Here is a 15,855-nt window from a genome sequence, read left to right as displayed (position 1 = left end):
ATTCTGCTTCACTCATCACAACGGTCTCAAACATTTCATTCATAACTAAATATTATAAAATATTATTTAATTTCAGATTATTCCAAAGAAATCAAAATAAGAACATGATTTGAGGGTTTGTGCTACACCCAATAAGATGTTATATGTCAGTGCTGCCACCAACTGCTGCTATTATATCCTCTTATGTTACACAGTGCTCAATTACAGACTGTACACTGATCAACGCTATTTTGCCTATTTGTCCTGTAGTGTTTTGTATTGTCTGTTGTCTCACACTGTCTCACACTGTCTCACACTGTCTCACACTGTACTGGGTTACACATAAAGAACTTTATGTCTCTAGGATAACTTACTTAATGTCTGTAGCTCTGTGTCTTTTTATGTAGCTCCATGTTCCCAGGGACTAAGAATAGCAAGGCTGATGCCCTCTCTCATTGCCATGACCCAGTAAACAAGCCCCTAACTTTTGACAATACCCCTTCAGGATGCCCCCATATAAACAGTATATTTTCAAGGACTTAAGGCAAAAATTCATGCAATGGGTTCATGTGGCTCTAAGCTCAGGTTACCCAGAAGTCCATTGTACCTCCAGTACACCTTTTGGGGACCTTTTTTGACTTTGAATGTTAAGAACTACATGGAGACCTGCTCTATCTGTGATCAGGTGAGAATGTTACCCCAGCCACCCTATGGCCTATAGAAACCACTCCCCATGGTCCCACACCACAAAGTAGGAAAAAAGGGTGGATTCTGTAATGGTACAGTACCACCGTGCAATTCCCAATCCTGTGCCGGTCATTTTGAAGTTGCACTTGTCTACGTTTTAGTTTGTCTGCTTGATTGATTGTATTAAAGTTTATAGATTCGACACCAACTGGCTTCAGCCCTTCATTACATTTGGTGAACTTGTTTGTTCCTGTTGACATTTATATCATTTACATTTACAGCATTTGGGAGATGCCGTTATCCAGAGCAACATACAAGTGCTTTTAAGTCTCTATAGATGAATATATTAATGCTGGTTCACTAGCTTACAGACTTAGGATCAACCTAAAACTCTGTTCAGATTTCTTTTTATCATAAAATAACTTTTTTTTAATCATAACAGATATAAACGCTGTCACTCCATCATCTGCCTTTTTAGTCATTCTCCATAAGTTAATGTTTAGTTCTTTAGCATTTGGTTGTTATCGGGAGGAAAGTCCTGCAATCCACATGGACGTGTGTGTGAAAAGAAATACCAAGTGGTGCTTTATAGTAGTAAAACAGTGATGATGTGAGAGATTATAGCTATTATAATTTTGCCTGTAAGGGTAATTACTATTTAGGCGTGCTCTGAAAGTAAGTCGCTGCATGAGATTATTTTAGGATTTATAAATATACTTGAAGGTTAATTTGTCTTTCATTTGCTGGTATAGTTTGTAGGAGGGTTCAGGACCATTAACAAAATGATTATAAAAATAAAGTGGCAAAATTATTACAAATAATGTGGAATCACTGAGATGTAAACAGGATATTATTCTCACTTTTATTTGTCTAAAACAATGTGAAGGAACCAGAAAGCTGAAGTCTTTGTGATCTAAAAGTTCCATTCCTTATTTTCACACCATACATTTGTGACCTCTTCATGATACACATGTGACTGTGCTGATTGTTCCTCTATACTTGAAAAGTTTTAGAACATCATCAGCATTTCCTTTCTGTGTACTGCAGCAGTATTCATGAAGCATTTAATAATGAACACCGGATTAATATTTATTTCTGTGTGAATGATAGGCTGCTGAGAACAGTCCTGCTGTGATGAGAAATGACACTAACCCCAGTGTTCCTGAATGTTGGAGAGAACAACTGAACTCCACAACATCTGATTCATTGTGCTTGCCATTCGCTGTTCATGGCACTTGCAAAGGAGTTTTGCTTATGAGATAAATATTCATTGTTTATTCAGTTGACATTTGGTCCTGTGTCTGAGAAATTGAATGTGAATCTCTTAAAAGGGCCACAGCTTCTCAGATTAATCACCGTCCAGACGAAGCGGCACCTGGACGTCTGACAACACTCGATATGCAAAGAAAACCAATGGTGTATGAAATTCATGCAATGATCGTACAGCAAATAGATCAGTCTGGCAGGAGAAAAATACTCATTAAGGGCCTTTGATCAGCGCTGTCTAACTTCAGTAGAGGAGGAGTGGCCTTCATCACAGGGTGGAAAATCTCTTCTCTGAAGCTACAATCGCATTACTCCTTTGCAAAATTAAGATTTTTGCTCAGATTGGATCTGTCTGCTTTCTTGATGGCTCACACCGGACAATATGTGAAAAAAGTAACATCTGTCCTTATTGTCACTAAGTGCTTACATAAAAATAACATTGATGTAATGTGTCAGTCAGGATTTATGCCTCATCATAGCACAGATACAACACTGGTTAAAGTGGTAAATTACCTGTTACTGACCTCTATGCAGACACGTTGTGTCTCCCTGCTGGTGTTACCTGAGCTTTTGACACCATTGGCCATGCTGTTCTACCTGATAAACTAGAATATGTTGTTGTTAAATGGACAGTTATCATAGATGTAAATGGTGACTTCTTTTTGTCTGACCTCTTTTGTCCAAGTAAGCCATCATGCCCTTTTGTCAAGTAAGCCCTCATAAGCGCTAATATGCCCTCATAAGCCTTCATAAGCCCTCATGTCATCACCTTCTAGCTCTCCCTTTTATTTAGTTTTTTTATTTTATTCATGGTGTCATAGCTAGTCTTGCAAGCAAGCCCCTGCTCTCTCACAATGTACATCCTATTAAAGCATTTCAGGAAAGAGCATATCCAGTATCTGTTCTCTCTCTCTCTCTCTCTCTCTCTCTCTCTCTCAATCTCTCTCTCACACTTTTTCTCTGTCAAGCTAAAAGTTACCTCTGCTGCTTGATCAGATGTCTACCTTTTGGCTGGAACATTCTTGCCTTGAGAATCCCTCGCTGCAGCTGGGATGGCTTTGGATATTCTAAAATTTGGTTTGAGGTTACTGTGGATGGCAACAGAGAGATACCCTTAAGATGATTGTTCTCAAAGCCTATTAAATGCACTTGCTAAAAATTCTGCTCAAGTCTCATTCATTAATCAATGTATATCTTCACCTTGGATAATCTTAAGCTATAAATCCACTGAAATCAGCGATGACCCTAAGGTTGTATTATATATCGTAGATGAGTAATGATTAATATTATCATTATCTGGTGTCTTACAGATTCAATTCCATTTCAATTCAATTTATTTGTATAGCACTTTTAACAGTTCACAATGTCTCAAAGCAGCTTTACAAAAGTAAGGAAACAATAAAATAATATGAGGATTGGTTACTTTTTTCTGATTCCTGTTTCTTCCTCATATCGTCTCAGATATAAATCTATAATCTGGATACAAAATGGAATAAAACTGAGCTGAATTAATTCTATCATAATATAGCTTTGAGGCACAGGACTTACAGTAAATGCCAAGACATTATTTGACTGAATCTCGTAGCTGTTAATTGTTAAGTTAAAAATGTTTGTTTTGTTCACTGAGACAAAACACTGAACACTTAAACTTGAACCTGTTTATTTAATCTTAAAGTATGTACTAGGTTTAATTTGACACATTTCTGCAATTTGACAGGTTAGAAAGCACAGACCAGTATGTTCTGTCTCTCTGATGGCCAATGAAGGATTTCAAATAAACTGTATGTCCTGGGACTGACAAGTATCTGAGCTAACATACAAACAACAGCACATTTATATTGCAAACAAGACGTTTAGCTGCTAAAGCTAACACTGAGACCAATTAGATCAAACCAAATACAACAAACGATACAATCTGAGATTCGATTATATAAATATTATCATTTTGCACACTGCTGCTGAGTTCTGGACTCTGATTGGTGCTCAGGTGTTGATTAACTTACATCATCACATGATTGAGTTCTGGACTCTGATTGGTGCTCAGGTGTTGATTAACTTACATCATCACATGACTGAGCTCTGGACTCTGATTGGTGCTCAGGTGTTGATTAACTTACATCATCACATGATTGAGTTCTGGACTCTGATTGGTGCTCAGGTGTTGATTAACTTACATCATCACATGACTGAGCTCTGGACTCTGATTGGTGCTCAGGTGTTGATTAACTTACATCATCACATGATTGAGTTCTGGACTCTGATTGGTGCTCAGGTGTTGATTAACTTACATCATCACATGACTGAGCTCTGGACTCTGATTGGTGCTCAGGTGTTGATTAATTCTCTAGAACAGCAGCTCTGACAGTAGAGCAGCTGAACGTCACAGCTTTATATTAATATACTCGCTCTGATACCTTATGGTTTCTATAGCAACAGGTCATTCACAAGAGCACACAACAATAAATGTAACTGACTAAAAATCATGTCATTCTTTAATAAATGTATACCTGTAATTATCATCAAATTGTATTTAAACTCAAGGGAAAAAATATCTTTAGGGTGGAAACAGGAACTCATCAGTCCTCATCACACTTCATCACTCATCACACCTTATCCCACCTTAACACACTTCATCACACCTCATCTAACCCTAAGCCTAACTCAACCTGCCCACTGGATCCACTCCCTTCCACCATGCTCCAGACCATCACGATCATCAATAGATCATCATTCACATAGACTCCATTGTGAAAAAGGCCCAGCAGAGGTTGTACTTCCTTCGTCAGCTGAAGAAGTTCAACCTGCCACAGGATCTGCTGAAACAGTTCTACACTGCAATCAATGAATCCATCCTCTGCACTTCAGTGACTGGTTCAGCTCAGCTGCCCAATCTGTCCTCAGGAGACTACAGAGCGAAGTCCGGACTGCTGAGCGAACCATTGGCACAACACTCCACACTCTCCAAGACCCCTCACATCCAACACACTCACTCAGGACCCCTCACATCCAGCACACTCACACACTCTGGACCCCTCACATCCAGCACACTCACACACTCTGGACCCCTCACATCCAGCACACTCACACACTCTGGACCCCTCACATCCAGCACACTCACACACTCTGGACCCCTCACATCCAGCACACTCACACACTCTGGACCCCTCACATCCAGCACACTCCCTCTTTGAACTGTTGCCATCTGGCCGACGCTACAGAGCCCCGAGCACCAAAACGACCAGACATAGGAACAGTTTCTTCCCTCAAGCAATCCATCTGAACACTTAACACCATGGAACACACAACACCTAATTGCACATTTTCATACTTGCACACCTGTACATACATACATACATATTGTCTATACTGGTTACTGTTTACTTCAATTGCACATTTCACAATTGCACGTGTACATACAAATTGTCTATATTGTATATGTATATTTCAACTGCACACTTCACACCTGTACATGTGTACATACAATTTTGTTTAGACTGTATATGTCATTCTGTTACACTGTGGAGCTTCTGTCACTAAAACTAATTCCTCGCGTGTGAAAACATGGCTGGCAATAAAGCTGATTCTGATTCTGATCCCTAACATCTGGTCATGTACCAACTACCTTCAAGACAGCAAGTGTTATTCCCATTCTGAAGAACCTGCAGTCTCTCTACTGATGTCCCACAGGTGCTCAATACTTGGTCCTTTCCTTTTCTCTCTATATACTCACTCTTATTTCCTGACATCAGTTATCTTACCACTGCTATGCTGATGACACTCAAGTCTTATTCTCCTTTCCTTCCTCAGATACCATGGCTTCTGTTCAGATCTCAGCATGTCTGGTGGAGATAGCATCGTGGATGACAGCTCATCAGGTGAAACTCAATCCCATCAAAATTGAACTGTTGTGTTAACCCAGGGGATTCATCCCCAGTTCAGGATCTTGCAATATCCCTGCACAAGGATCTGATCTCCCCATCAGTCACAGCTCACAACCTTGAGGTACCCGTAGATAATTAACTGTCCTTTTCCTCACATGTTGCTAATGAGACACGCTCATGTCGGGTTCTTCTCTACAACATCAGAAGGATTTGTCCATTTTTGTCCAGCCTGTTAACACAGGCTGCTGTAGTGAGAGGGGAAAATAAGAGCTATGACTTTAAGACCAATAACTGTGGGTATTGTAGTCATAAGTGAAGAGCATTATGGGATACATAGTCTTTGTTATGTAGTTTTTTAGAGAAAAGAAGCATGTTCATGAATGAAGAGTGTGTGTGCTCTCTGTGTGGTGTTAGCTCTAGTAAACAAATTTACACGTTCTGAACCACACTCATCGCAGTAAACTGTGGGAGAATCGAATCCATTTAAAAGGGAGTTGGAAAATTAACCTATACACAACAGTGGAACTGATGCTATGTGCAGAGTACCACAGCCGGCACACCTGTAATGAATCTACAGCCCTGCCACTGTGATGCCTGTGCAGCTTCACAATGTGGACACAAGACTGCAGGTATTACCCTATACACAAATGTTGATAATAAGCTTTGTCTTCAAAAGTTTACTAGACCGGCATAGAAGGAGCCCATGTCAGTCATTTTGTGACATGTCAGAAAGCGAAGAAGTAATTTGCCAAGGAACAGGATTCTCATGCTACAGCCAGGTCAGTTTGAAGGCTCTACTTCATGAAGAGAGGTTCTACGTCGCTTTGAGGATTACGCCAAAGCTAATCACTGGTCTGATAGAGCAGATGAGATTCTGTTCAGTTCTGTTTCCATAGTAATGGACCCAAAGATAGTCTAGTGCAGCATGACATTCAAACCTGGCCTGGTCTGTCTGTAAAGCAACCATGAAGAATGACAAACATTGACAAACAGCAAAGTGCGGATGAACAGATTCAGCAACAGTCTCAAAGCCGTGTTAGCCTCCCCATGTAATAGCAGCTGGGCTTTACCTATTGTGATGGTACTCATACTGATTGTGTGTAGACTACAGGTCTATTCTGTTGCCAGGTGGCCTACCAGGGCCACATTGTCTCGGTGTGGGGGTTTTACCACTGACCCTTAGAAAGTGTGAAAAATTCAAGAATGGCCCGAGCCCAAGAGTGTTAATGAGGTCTGGCAATTTGTCGGTTTGATTTCACTGGGCCCAGGATATTCAGCAAGCATTTGACAAGCTAAAGGAACTACTCAGTACCGCCCCTGTTCTTGGCTACCCAGTGGACAATGGCAACCTAAGCCTTGACACAGAGCCCAGCTGGTTTGACACCAACTAAACAGAATAACTGCATTACCTGAAGAGAACTGATGGCAGTGGTGGAGTTCACATCACAGTTCCATCAATATATGTTGTGCAAACTTCTACGGATTCACAGTTCATATGGACCATAGCAGTCTACAGTGGCTCACAGGGATGAAGGAACCGGAGGGGCAGTTTGCCCAGTGGCTCGAAAGTTTAGAACATGATATGACTTCAAGATTGTGCATCGCGCTGGGTGCTGTCATGAAAACCTGGACCTGCTGTCTCAAAGGCCGTGCCCTTTCACTTGTCCCTGCAAACTTAAAGAACCCACCTCAGCTGGTCTCCAGATCGAACACAAGGACATTCAGTGTCATTTCTTGAACAAACATGAAACCCCTGCACATGGAACTGTTTCCCCAGAGTCATCAGTGCAAGTACAGCTCCATTCATGGGGTGGCCAACTGGAGAGCTATTTTCTGCCCAAGCAGCTGACACTGAAATTTCTCCCTTCAGAAATTTGGATGGAGTAAGCTCCAGGGAAATGCTGTCGTCCTATGGGCCAGCCAAAAAGGCATACTGGAGCCAATGGCAGAGACTTAACCAGAAGGATAGCATTCTAGGGAGATGTCTCTAACTGATGGAGGGTTCTGATGGAGGGTTCTGGGTTTTATCTGCAAAGCATCCAAGCATGAGGGGCCAGTGGGTGGACATTTTGGTGTAGAGTAAATGCTGTCCTGTCTGCAGATGAGGTATAATTGGTACAAGATGCAAGATGATGTTTTGCTATGGTGTCACACTTGGTTCAGCTGAGTGGACAAGATTCAGCCATTGAAAAGGCCTCAAGTGCACATGGGTACCGTACAAGTGGGTGTTCCCATTGAGAGGATTGCTGTTGATTGGATGGAACCCTTGAATAAAAAAGAGCAATTCACTCGTTACATATTAGTGGTTCAAGATTATTTCACCAAGTGGGTGGAAGCATACCCGTTGCCCAACGATCAAGCTGACTCGGTATCAGAAGTGATTGTCACCGAATAGGTCTGCCGTTATGGAGCACTGCTCACATTGCATAGTGACCAGGGATCTAATTTTGAATCTGAGGGGGATGTGTGGACTGTTAGTCATTGAGAATAACTGCACGACACCCTTCCGGCCTCAGTCTGAAGGAAGGCAAAGAGGTTCCACTCTCCAGATAATCCTAGCCATGACAGTGTCATTGGGACTGGGATCTTATGATTCATACACTGTGATAGCTTACAGAGCAACCAGGCACCATGCATCATGCTTAGAATTTACTCTAAGCATGATGCTGTTTGGCCGGGAGCTATTTGAGCCGATTGATCTAGTTGTAGGAATACCACCCCACTATACAACAGCTCAAACACCCGCACAATATGTGGCTCAGATGAGGGAGAGGCTGAAAAAGCAATACAATAAGAGGGCAGCAAGGATGCACTACAAGGTTGGTGACGCAGTCTGGTACCTCATTAATGGAACTAAACAAGTGAAAAACAATGTCAGGAAATTTCTCCTTAAATACAAGGATCTTTATTTCATCCTGGGGTGGCTGGATGACTTCATGTACCAGATCCAAAGGAGCGCAAGGACCAAAGTAAAAGTTGTTCACCGTGACAAACTCAAACTCTACCATCTGCAGGAAGTTCTAAATCCAAACCTAGAGGCTGATGGAAGTGAATTTGACCTATATTCCCTGCCTGTTGGCAGAGGAATCTGGTGGTGTCTGTAGCACAGACAGGGTCCCTACCCTGGATAACACATGTGTGGCAATAATGGAACAGCAGGACAAAGGCCACCATGTGTCAGGAGACCACCAAGGTGTTATGGTGACTGGACTAATTGAAAACCTTGTTAGTAATATGTTAATATGTTCTTGTTCTAATGTTGTTTACATTTTTTTAAATGTTTAAAAAATAAATATACAAAAGACAGAATGAGGGTTTTCTAAATGTGCTCTTCTGTAAACTACAGTAGGTGGATTTTGTTTTCATTTTGTTGTTAAGAAAACCAGCCATTAATGAGTCTAATTGAGCCTAATCTGTTTCATTGCATGCAATGTCTGCTGTGAACCTTTCTGCAGGCTAATAGCATAAAGGGAAAGTGGATGTAACTTACTACATTAGTACTCATTAGTACACACTGATGTGTGGTGTGATGTGATGTGTACAACCTGGATTACTATTACTTCAAGGAAAGATCCATTTGTGAAGTTACTCTTAAACTCCTTCTTAGCAGAAAATAAGAGCTATCACTTTAAGACCAATAACAGCAGATATTGTAGTCATGGAGCAGTCATCTTAGATGGACTGATTTAATCTGAGCCACCCAGGAGTAATTGTGAACTGTAATCCTAATAACTGACTCTGGCTGAATGAGTAAAATAGTATCTATCGGCAAACATTGTGCCTGTCATCATAGCCTGAACATACAGTAGTCCAACAGCGTGTTGTTACACTAAAATGGATTGCTAAAATGGACTAAAATTTGTCCTCTACAAATGAACTAAATGAAGTTCTCCACACCACCCCACTGCTGCGCTCCTCCACTGGCTCCTGTAGCTGAACACATCACATTCAAAACAATGATGCTTTTCTTCAAAGCCAAAAATGGATCAGCTTCCTCTTCCCTCAAACCCTCATCACTCCTCACACTACACCTCACACCCTCAGATCTACAGCACTGCTCAACTGGTCCCTCCATCTCAGGGTAAGAGGATGGTACACATCAAGACTCACGCAGTCTCTTTTTTCTCCCAACAAATATTTATTTCTCTCTCTCTGGTCAAGAGATCAAATAATATTGAAATTTTCAGTTTGTAGCTTTGATCAATGTTAATTTTTAAATATTTAAAGAAACTTTTTAAATGACCTGGCTTTCATAATCAGCTGTTTTTAGTTCAATTGTGTATTTTTCTTTTGAATGACTAAATGTAAAGACAGCAGCCATCATTTTAAAAGATTTTAACTTCAAAAAAAAAAAAAGAGCTTTTTTAAAAAAAATTTAAGGTCAAGCAGTAGAACAAGAAGATGCACACATGATGATGCATTAGAGATGAATATTAGACAGCGGGTTTGGGATACGTTCATGCAGAAGACTCCCTGCTGTGGGAGATAATTGTCTGTATAAGAATCTGTTTCATTCCTAATGATCCAGTAAATTTGAGTCCATGATGCTGAAGCTTCACTCCTGCGTGTTCTCTCAACCGGTTGGAGTTGGATCAGATAACAAGCAAACCTGTGAGTTCCTCTATTTAAATGTTAGTTACTGTTGATGTCGTCTCAGCTCTTTGCACTCATTGTGATTAGACCATAGGTAGTGTGACAGGACACACACATTCTCCTCCAGACTCTGAGAATCCATCATGCTTTAGTGTTAGGAGTGGCAGTGTAATAAACTAGCAGCTGATGAAGATAGGATGACACTCTGAGAACAAGACTAAACTCAAGGAGAAAACCTCACCCACACGACCTGCCGAACATAAATATGTCTCACAGATGGGGACACTGATGAAAGTGTGTCAGCGTAGGGCTGAAGATTTACAGTGCACATGGTGTAAGGAGAGTGGATTTAACAGGACTATTCTTCTTATTTCCTTCCAATATTGATAATGCTGATCCTCAGCACTCCGTCAGCATTATCATGAGTCACCTGAAAACAGCACTGACCTTATCACTCACTCATCACACTACAATCACAACAAAGCACAAAGCCTTCCGATGTACTATTACGATGTACAACCTGGATCTTAAACGGATCTGTTGGGATTTTATGCCATGAATCTAAACAAAACAAAACATAGACAAGACGATAGACAAGTAGATGATTACATACATTTGTGGAGAAAAAAACGAATACATGAAGATTATAACATAATCGGTACATGAACAACAGGTTCTGGCTAGGAGGAGTCGGGGTTGGAGGAGTCGGTTTAACCCTTGTATGATGTTCGGGTCTGTGGGACCAATATTCATAAACATCAATAGTTTTGAAAAACTTTGCTTCCTTGTAAATTTGTTGATTTTTTTCCACTCATAACTTTAAATTTGATTTTCTTTTTTTTTTTATTACATTTTATTAAAAAACAACAAAAAACGAGTAGCACTTTAAAAAATGTGATGTAATAAAGGTGAAGGGCAAATATTAACCATATATGCTGTTCATATTGCATGTAATTGGGATGAAGTAAACATCTGTAGAGTATTTTAACATAACATTTTTGATTGTGTTGAATTAAAAACCCAAAAATTCAGCAGGTCAAACAGACCCACGAACACTGGCTGAGTAACAAAAGTACGAACACCATACAAGGGTTAAATCGCAGCAGCAGCGATGCACTAGAAAGTGGCTCGAAGAATGGGATTTTAAAGGGTCGGAAATTACAGGAAATTACGAGAGTGAGGCAGAGAGAGTGATGTAGAGAGAGTGAGGCAGAGAGTGACAGAGAGAGTGACAGAGAGATATGCAGAGAGAGTGAGGCAGAGAGTGACAGAGAGAGTGACAGAGAGAGAGTGACAGAGAGAGTGACAGAGAGAGAGTGACAGAGAGATGCAGAGAGAGTGAGGCAGAGAGTGACAGAGAGAGTGACAGAGAGAGAGTGACAGAGAGAGTGACAGAGAGAGAGTGACAGAGAGAGAGTGACAGAGAGAGTGACAGAGAGAGTGACAGAGAGAGTGACAGAGAGAGAGTGACAGAGAGAGTGACAGAGAGAGTGACAGAGAGAGTGACAGAGAGAGTGACAGAGAGAGTGAGGCAGTGAGCTTACCGGGTGAATGGGGTGGAGGCATACACATCAGCACTACCCCTTGACCTTCTCTGACGGACACGGCTCCTCTCGCTCGCCCGCTGAAATCACTGAGATCTGTAAATACACACACACACACACACACACATACACACACACACACACACACTGTTAGAGTGATTCAGAAGACTATGGTTCAGAAGATGAAGATGAAGCTGACCTGCAGATTAAAGGGCGAGTGCTGTGTATGAGAGAATGTGATGCGCTGCCAGAGACCTGCTCAGATTTACTGCTCATGTCCAAGGCAGAAGCTCAGCTCTGAGGGAAAAGTTCTAAAGCTGACCAGTGAAGACTGAGTGGTATTTAAAGCAGCTTAACTCACCCAATGATATTAACACCTAAAGAGCTCTCCAAATACCAGCTTTTGAGTCAAAGACATTTGTATGGTTATAGAGTTATGATATAAGTAAACATCTCTCTCTTATTACATTTCCAGCATTAACACACTCGCTTATCGAAGCGACTTACATTTTATCACATTTAATTTTTTCTCTGTCTCTCAAAACAGGTTTTTAATTGAAAAATCAACATGAACTAGAAATTAAATGATCTATTTTTGTGAGGCACTTAATGGTTTCACACCACAGTACCTGAGAGATCTTTTGTTTTTTTATGATCTGTCACGCCTACTTCGATCCAAAAGTGCAGGTTATTAGGTAGTACCTCGAGTACTACAGTCTCCAGCAGGGGGCTCATGGGATTGTTGTGTATGAAGCCACCAGGAGACGTCATGTCTTGAACCAATGTTGTGTCAGTCAGCTGTATGTTCTGGTGTTTATCATCAATCAGGTCTGTGCTGAACTCAGAGTTTATGATGACCCATTAGTTCCTCAGGAGCTCTCGGCTGCACTATTATAAACTGTTGTAGAAAGGACATTATTTACATTTACACTATTTACTGTAGAGTGTCACCCAAATGAGGATGAGGTTCACTTCTGAGTCTGGTTCCTCTCAAGGTTCCTTATTCTTATCATCTCAGGGAGTTTTTCCTCATCACCATCACCTCTGCCTTGCTCATTAGGGATAATGATAGATATATAGTATTTTATATTAAGTTAATCTTTTTAAATTAATTTTACACTTTAATTGTATATAATAATTATTTATTTTTCTTCTTCTTCTTCTTCTTCTTCTTCTTCTTCTTCTTATTATTATTATTATTATTATTATTATTATATATTTTGTTCCTTTCTTCTTTTTCTTTACTTCTGTAAAGCTGCTTTGAGACAATGTGAATTGTTAAAAGTGCTATACAAATAAATCTTTTTTATGTGTGTATATATGTATGTTATATAAAGTATATAATGTTGTATAATGTATGTAATTGTATTTACTTTAATTTTGTATCTATTTAATTGTTTATTATAATTAGTAGTAGATTTGCTCCTTGCTCTTTTCTTTAGGAGGATTCATTATTGCTCATATATTTTCACTGCAGTAGATCTATTTAAAATAGTCTGTTTAGTTTGGTTTTTAAGTTTAGTTTGACGAACATCAGTATAATGTCCTCACTCACTGACTGATCCTGGGTTTGGTCCCAGTGATCTCATTATTTACTCATCTTAACCTGGGCACATTTATCACATGTAAATGCATTTGGAATGATAGTGATTAGATTTGATACACATCCTCTTATCTAATCTATACAAAAACCAGCTCCTTATGCAGTAATCAGATTAAATAAAGTGTCAGTGTTACAGACAGAAACATTTCAGATTGGGGTTGAAACATGAACATTCATACAAACACTCTAAATCTCTCTGCACTCAGCTAACAGTGGTCAGGTTTACGCTTCACTAACAGTGAACATCTGAACATCTGCAAGTAAAATTTAATCCAAATTTCTGGTCACTACAGAATCCCTCAGCTTCATGAGATTCCTCTGCTGAAGCTCAGACACAACAGTGATATATCTGAAAACCAAACACACATCAGTCAGCGTGAACACACACACACACACACTGTTCTAAAAAGCTTCACTCTCCAAAACAGATGTGAAGGTCATTAATCTGAGTGTTGTGAGCTGACAGAACACAGGATATGTAGGTGTCACCCTGTTCACACCATTTCTACAGCTCTGTGAGCAACGTTTCATTTTTCTGTTCCACACAAATATAAAGACATTTTAATTCTGCACTAAGGTGATAAAACATCGCAGGAATCCATGATCATGTACTGAACTGTCTTGTCATCTCTTTTTCTTGCCGTCCAGTTACTCCAGTTTCCTCCCTCAGTCCAAAGCTTTTAGTCTTCTGTCCTGATCTGAATCTCTCACTAATATGGACCTCTTCAGGTGTGAACTCTGTGTCAGCGAACTCGTACAGAAGTCTTATAGATCAGTGTGTACTCAGGAAAGAACATTTAAATTACAAATCTGACACAAATAATCTGTAGAGTTTTGAGTGAAGGCCATGATGTGTGACCTAAAGATGTTCTGCTTTAACACCAATAAAACATATCAAAGCACTTAAACATTTAAGTGTTAGACTTTTAATTAACGCTATTTCAACACTCGGCTTTGAAAGGGTTAATTATTCAACCGCTTGAAACTTCTTCATGTCTGTGTTTTCGTCCAATGCACTGTTTCAGAGGTTTAAGAATCAGTAAAATGGAGCAAGAGCATCTTAAAGTACTGAACACACACACAGCTGCTGCTCCAGATCAGAAACACTGCTTTTAAAATCATGTCTAAGACGTCCACTGAAACGGAAACCTTTTCGAAATGAAGGTCTACGACAAAAGGTTTTACATTTATGGGATTTAGCAGACTTCCTTAACCAGGGTAACTTCACTTTTTTTCAATTTATATAACTGAACAATTGAGGGTTAAGCGCCTTGCTCAGGGGCCCAGCAGAGGCACTTTCGTGGATCTGGGATTTGAACTCACGACCTTCCGATCAGTAGTCCAACACCTTAACCACTAGGTTACCAGAACCAGAGGTGATGCAGTTTAACTGAGAACACGAACACAAACCTTTATTAAATCACAATTGATGAAAGTTGTTACTGTCTTCTGCAGAAAATAAATATACCAGCTGGTTGATGGAGTCACAGAGATTACAGTGTTTGCATTTGGGTGTTGAAACACCATGTGACGTCCTCACTGGTTTACTTGCTCCTGCTCTCCTGATCTTCAGGGTTGTGAAGAACACGGGTATTAGTGTGTAATGTATTTTCTGAAGAGGTCGAGCTCCTCTAACAAGCTGTCAGGAGATAATAATAATAAAGCTTTTCAATAATTGAACTCTTCTAAAGCGTCTTGTCATGGAGTTTGTTATTGATTTATCAGTCGCTGTCATCGGCTCTTTATTCCCATATCAGTGCAGAATCCTCGACCCCTCACTTCCTCCCTGACATATGAATTATAGACAATCAATGGAGGCTTTTGTAGTCTACATGGAAAAATAGATTTTCTTTTGTTGTTGTTAAGAGGAGATTGAAGAAATAAAAGAAGAAAGTTCCTACAGACAGCTGAAGATCTTTAAATGGAAGACACAAGGCTATGTGACATGAATCATAGTGAAAATATTCTGCACCAGTAAAATAAAAGAATTTTATTAAGATGTTTAAATTCCAAATGAGGATTAGTGGTAAAAAGTCAGGAAAGAGATTAGAATCTGCTGCAATGTTTTGTTGTATTTTTTCCTTCTTCCTCATTGGCTCTCATGTTTTCTCCAGAGGTTTCATCTCACACTGTAACATGAGTCACAACTACAGGAATCAATATTCATCTGTCCTCAACAAGATGGAGGAAAAGAGAGAGAAGAGATTGGAAATGAAGCACTAATCGATCCAAGTTGATGCTTTTCTCATTTGGTTAATCATCTGTCTGGATCTGACTGTGTGTAATTAAGACAGAAGATTTT

At 40.0% G+C, this 15,855-nt stretch overlaps 1 protein-coding gene across 4 annotated transcripts in view; it reads right to left on the bottom strand.

The window, feature by feature from the left end:
- The window catches only part of cntn5 (contactin 5), a 111,086-nt gene that overhangs the window by 43,293 nt on the left and 51,938 nt on the right, over positions 1–15,855 (bottom strand). For all 4 annotated transcript variants that reach the window (XM_060878763.1, XM_060878766.1, XM_060878767.1 and 1 more), the window contains exon 6: positions 11,951–12,046. In XM_060878763.1, the coding sequence (XP_060734746.1) occupies positions 11,951–12,046 (96 nt within the window). The remainder of the gene's footprint in view (positions 1–11,950; positions 12,047–15,855) is intronic.

This window comes from Tachysurus vachellii, chromosome 9 (assembly GCF_030014155.1).
Source record: "Tachysurus vachellii isolate PV-2020 chromosome 9, HZAU_Pvac_v1, whole genome shotgun sequence".
NCBI classification, from domain to species: Eukaryota; Metazoa; Chordata; class Actinopteri; order Siluriformes; family Bagridae; genus Tachysurus; species Tachysurus vachellii.
The sequence above is the reverse complement of the archived record's forward strand: the minus strand, read 5'-3'. Positions and strand labels throughout refer to the sequence as shown.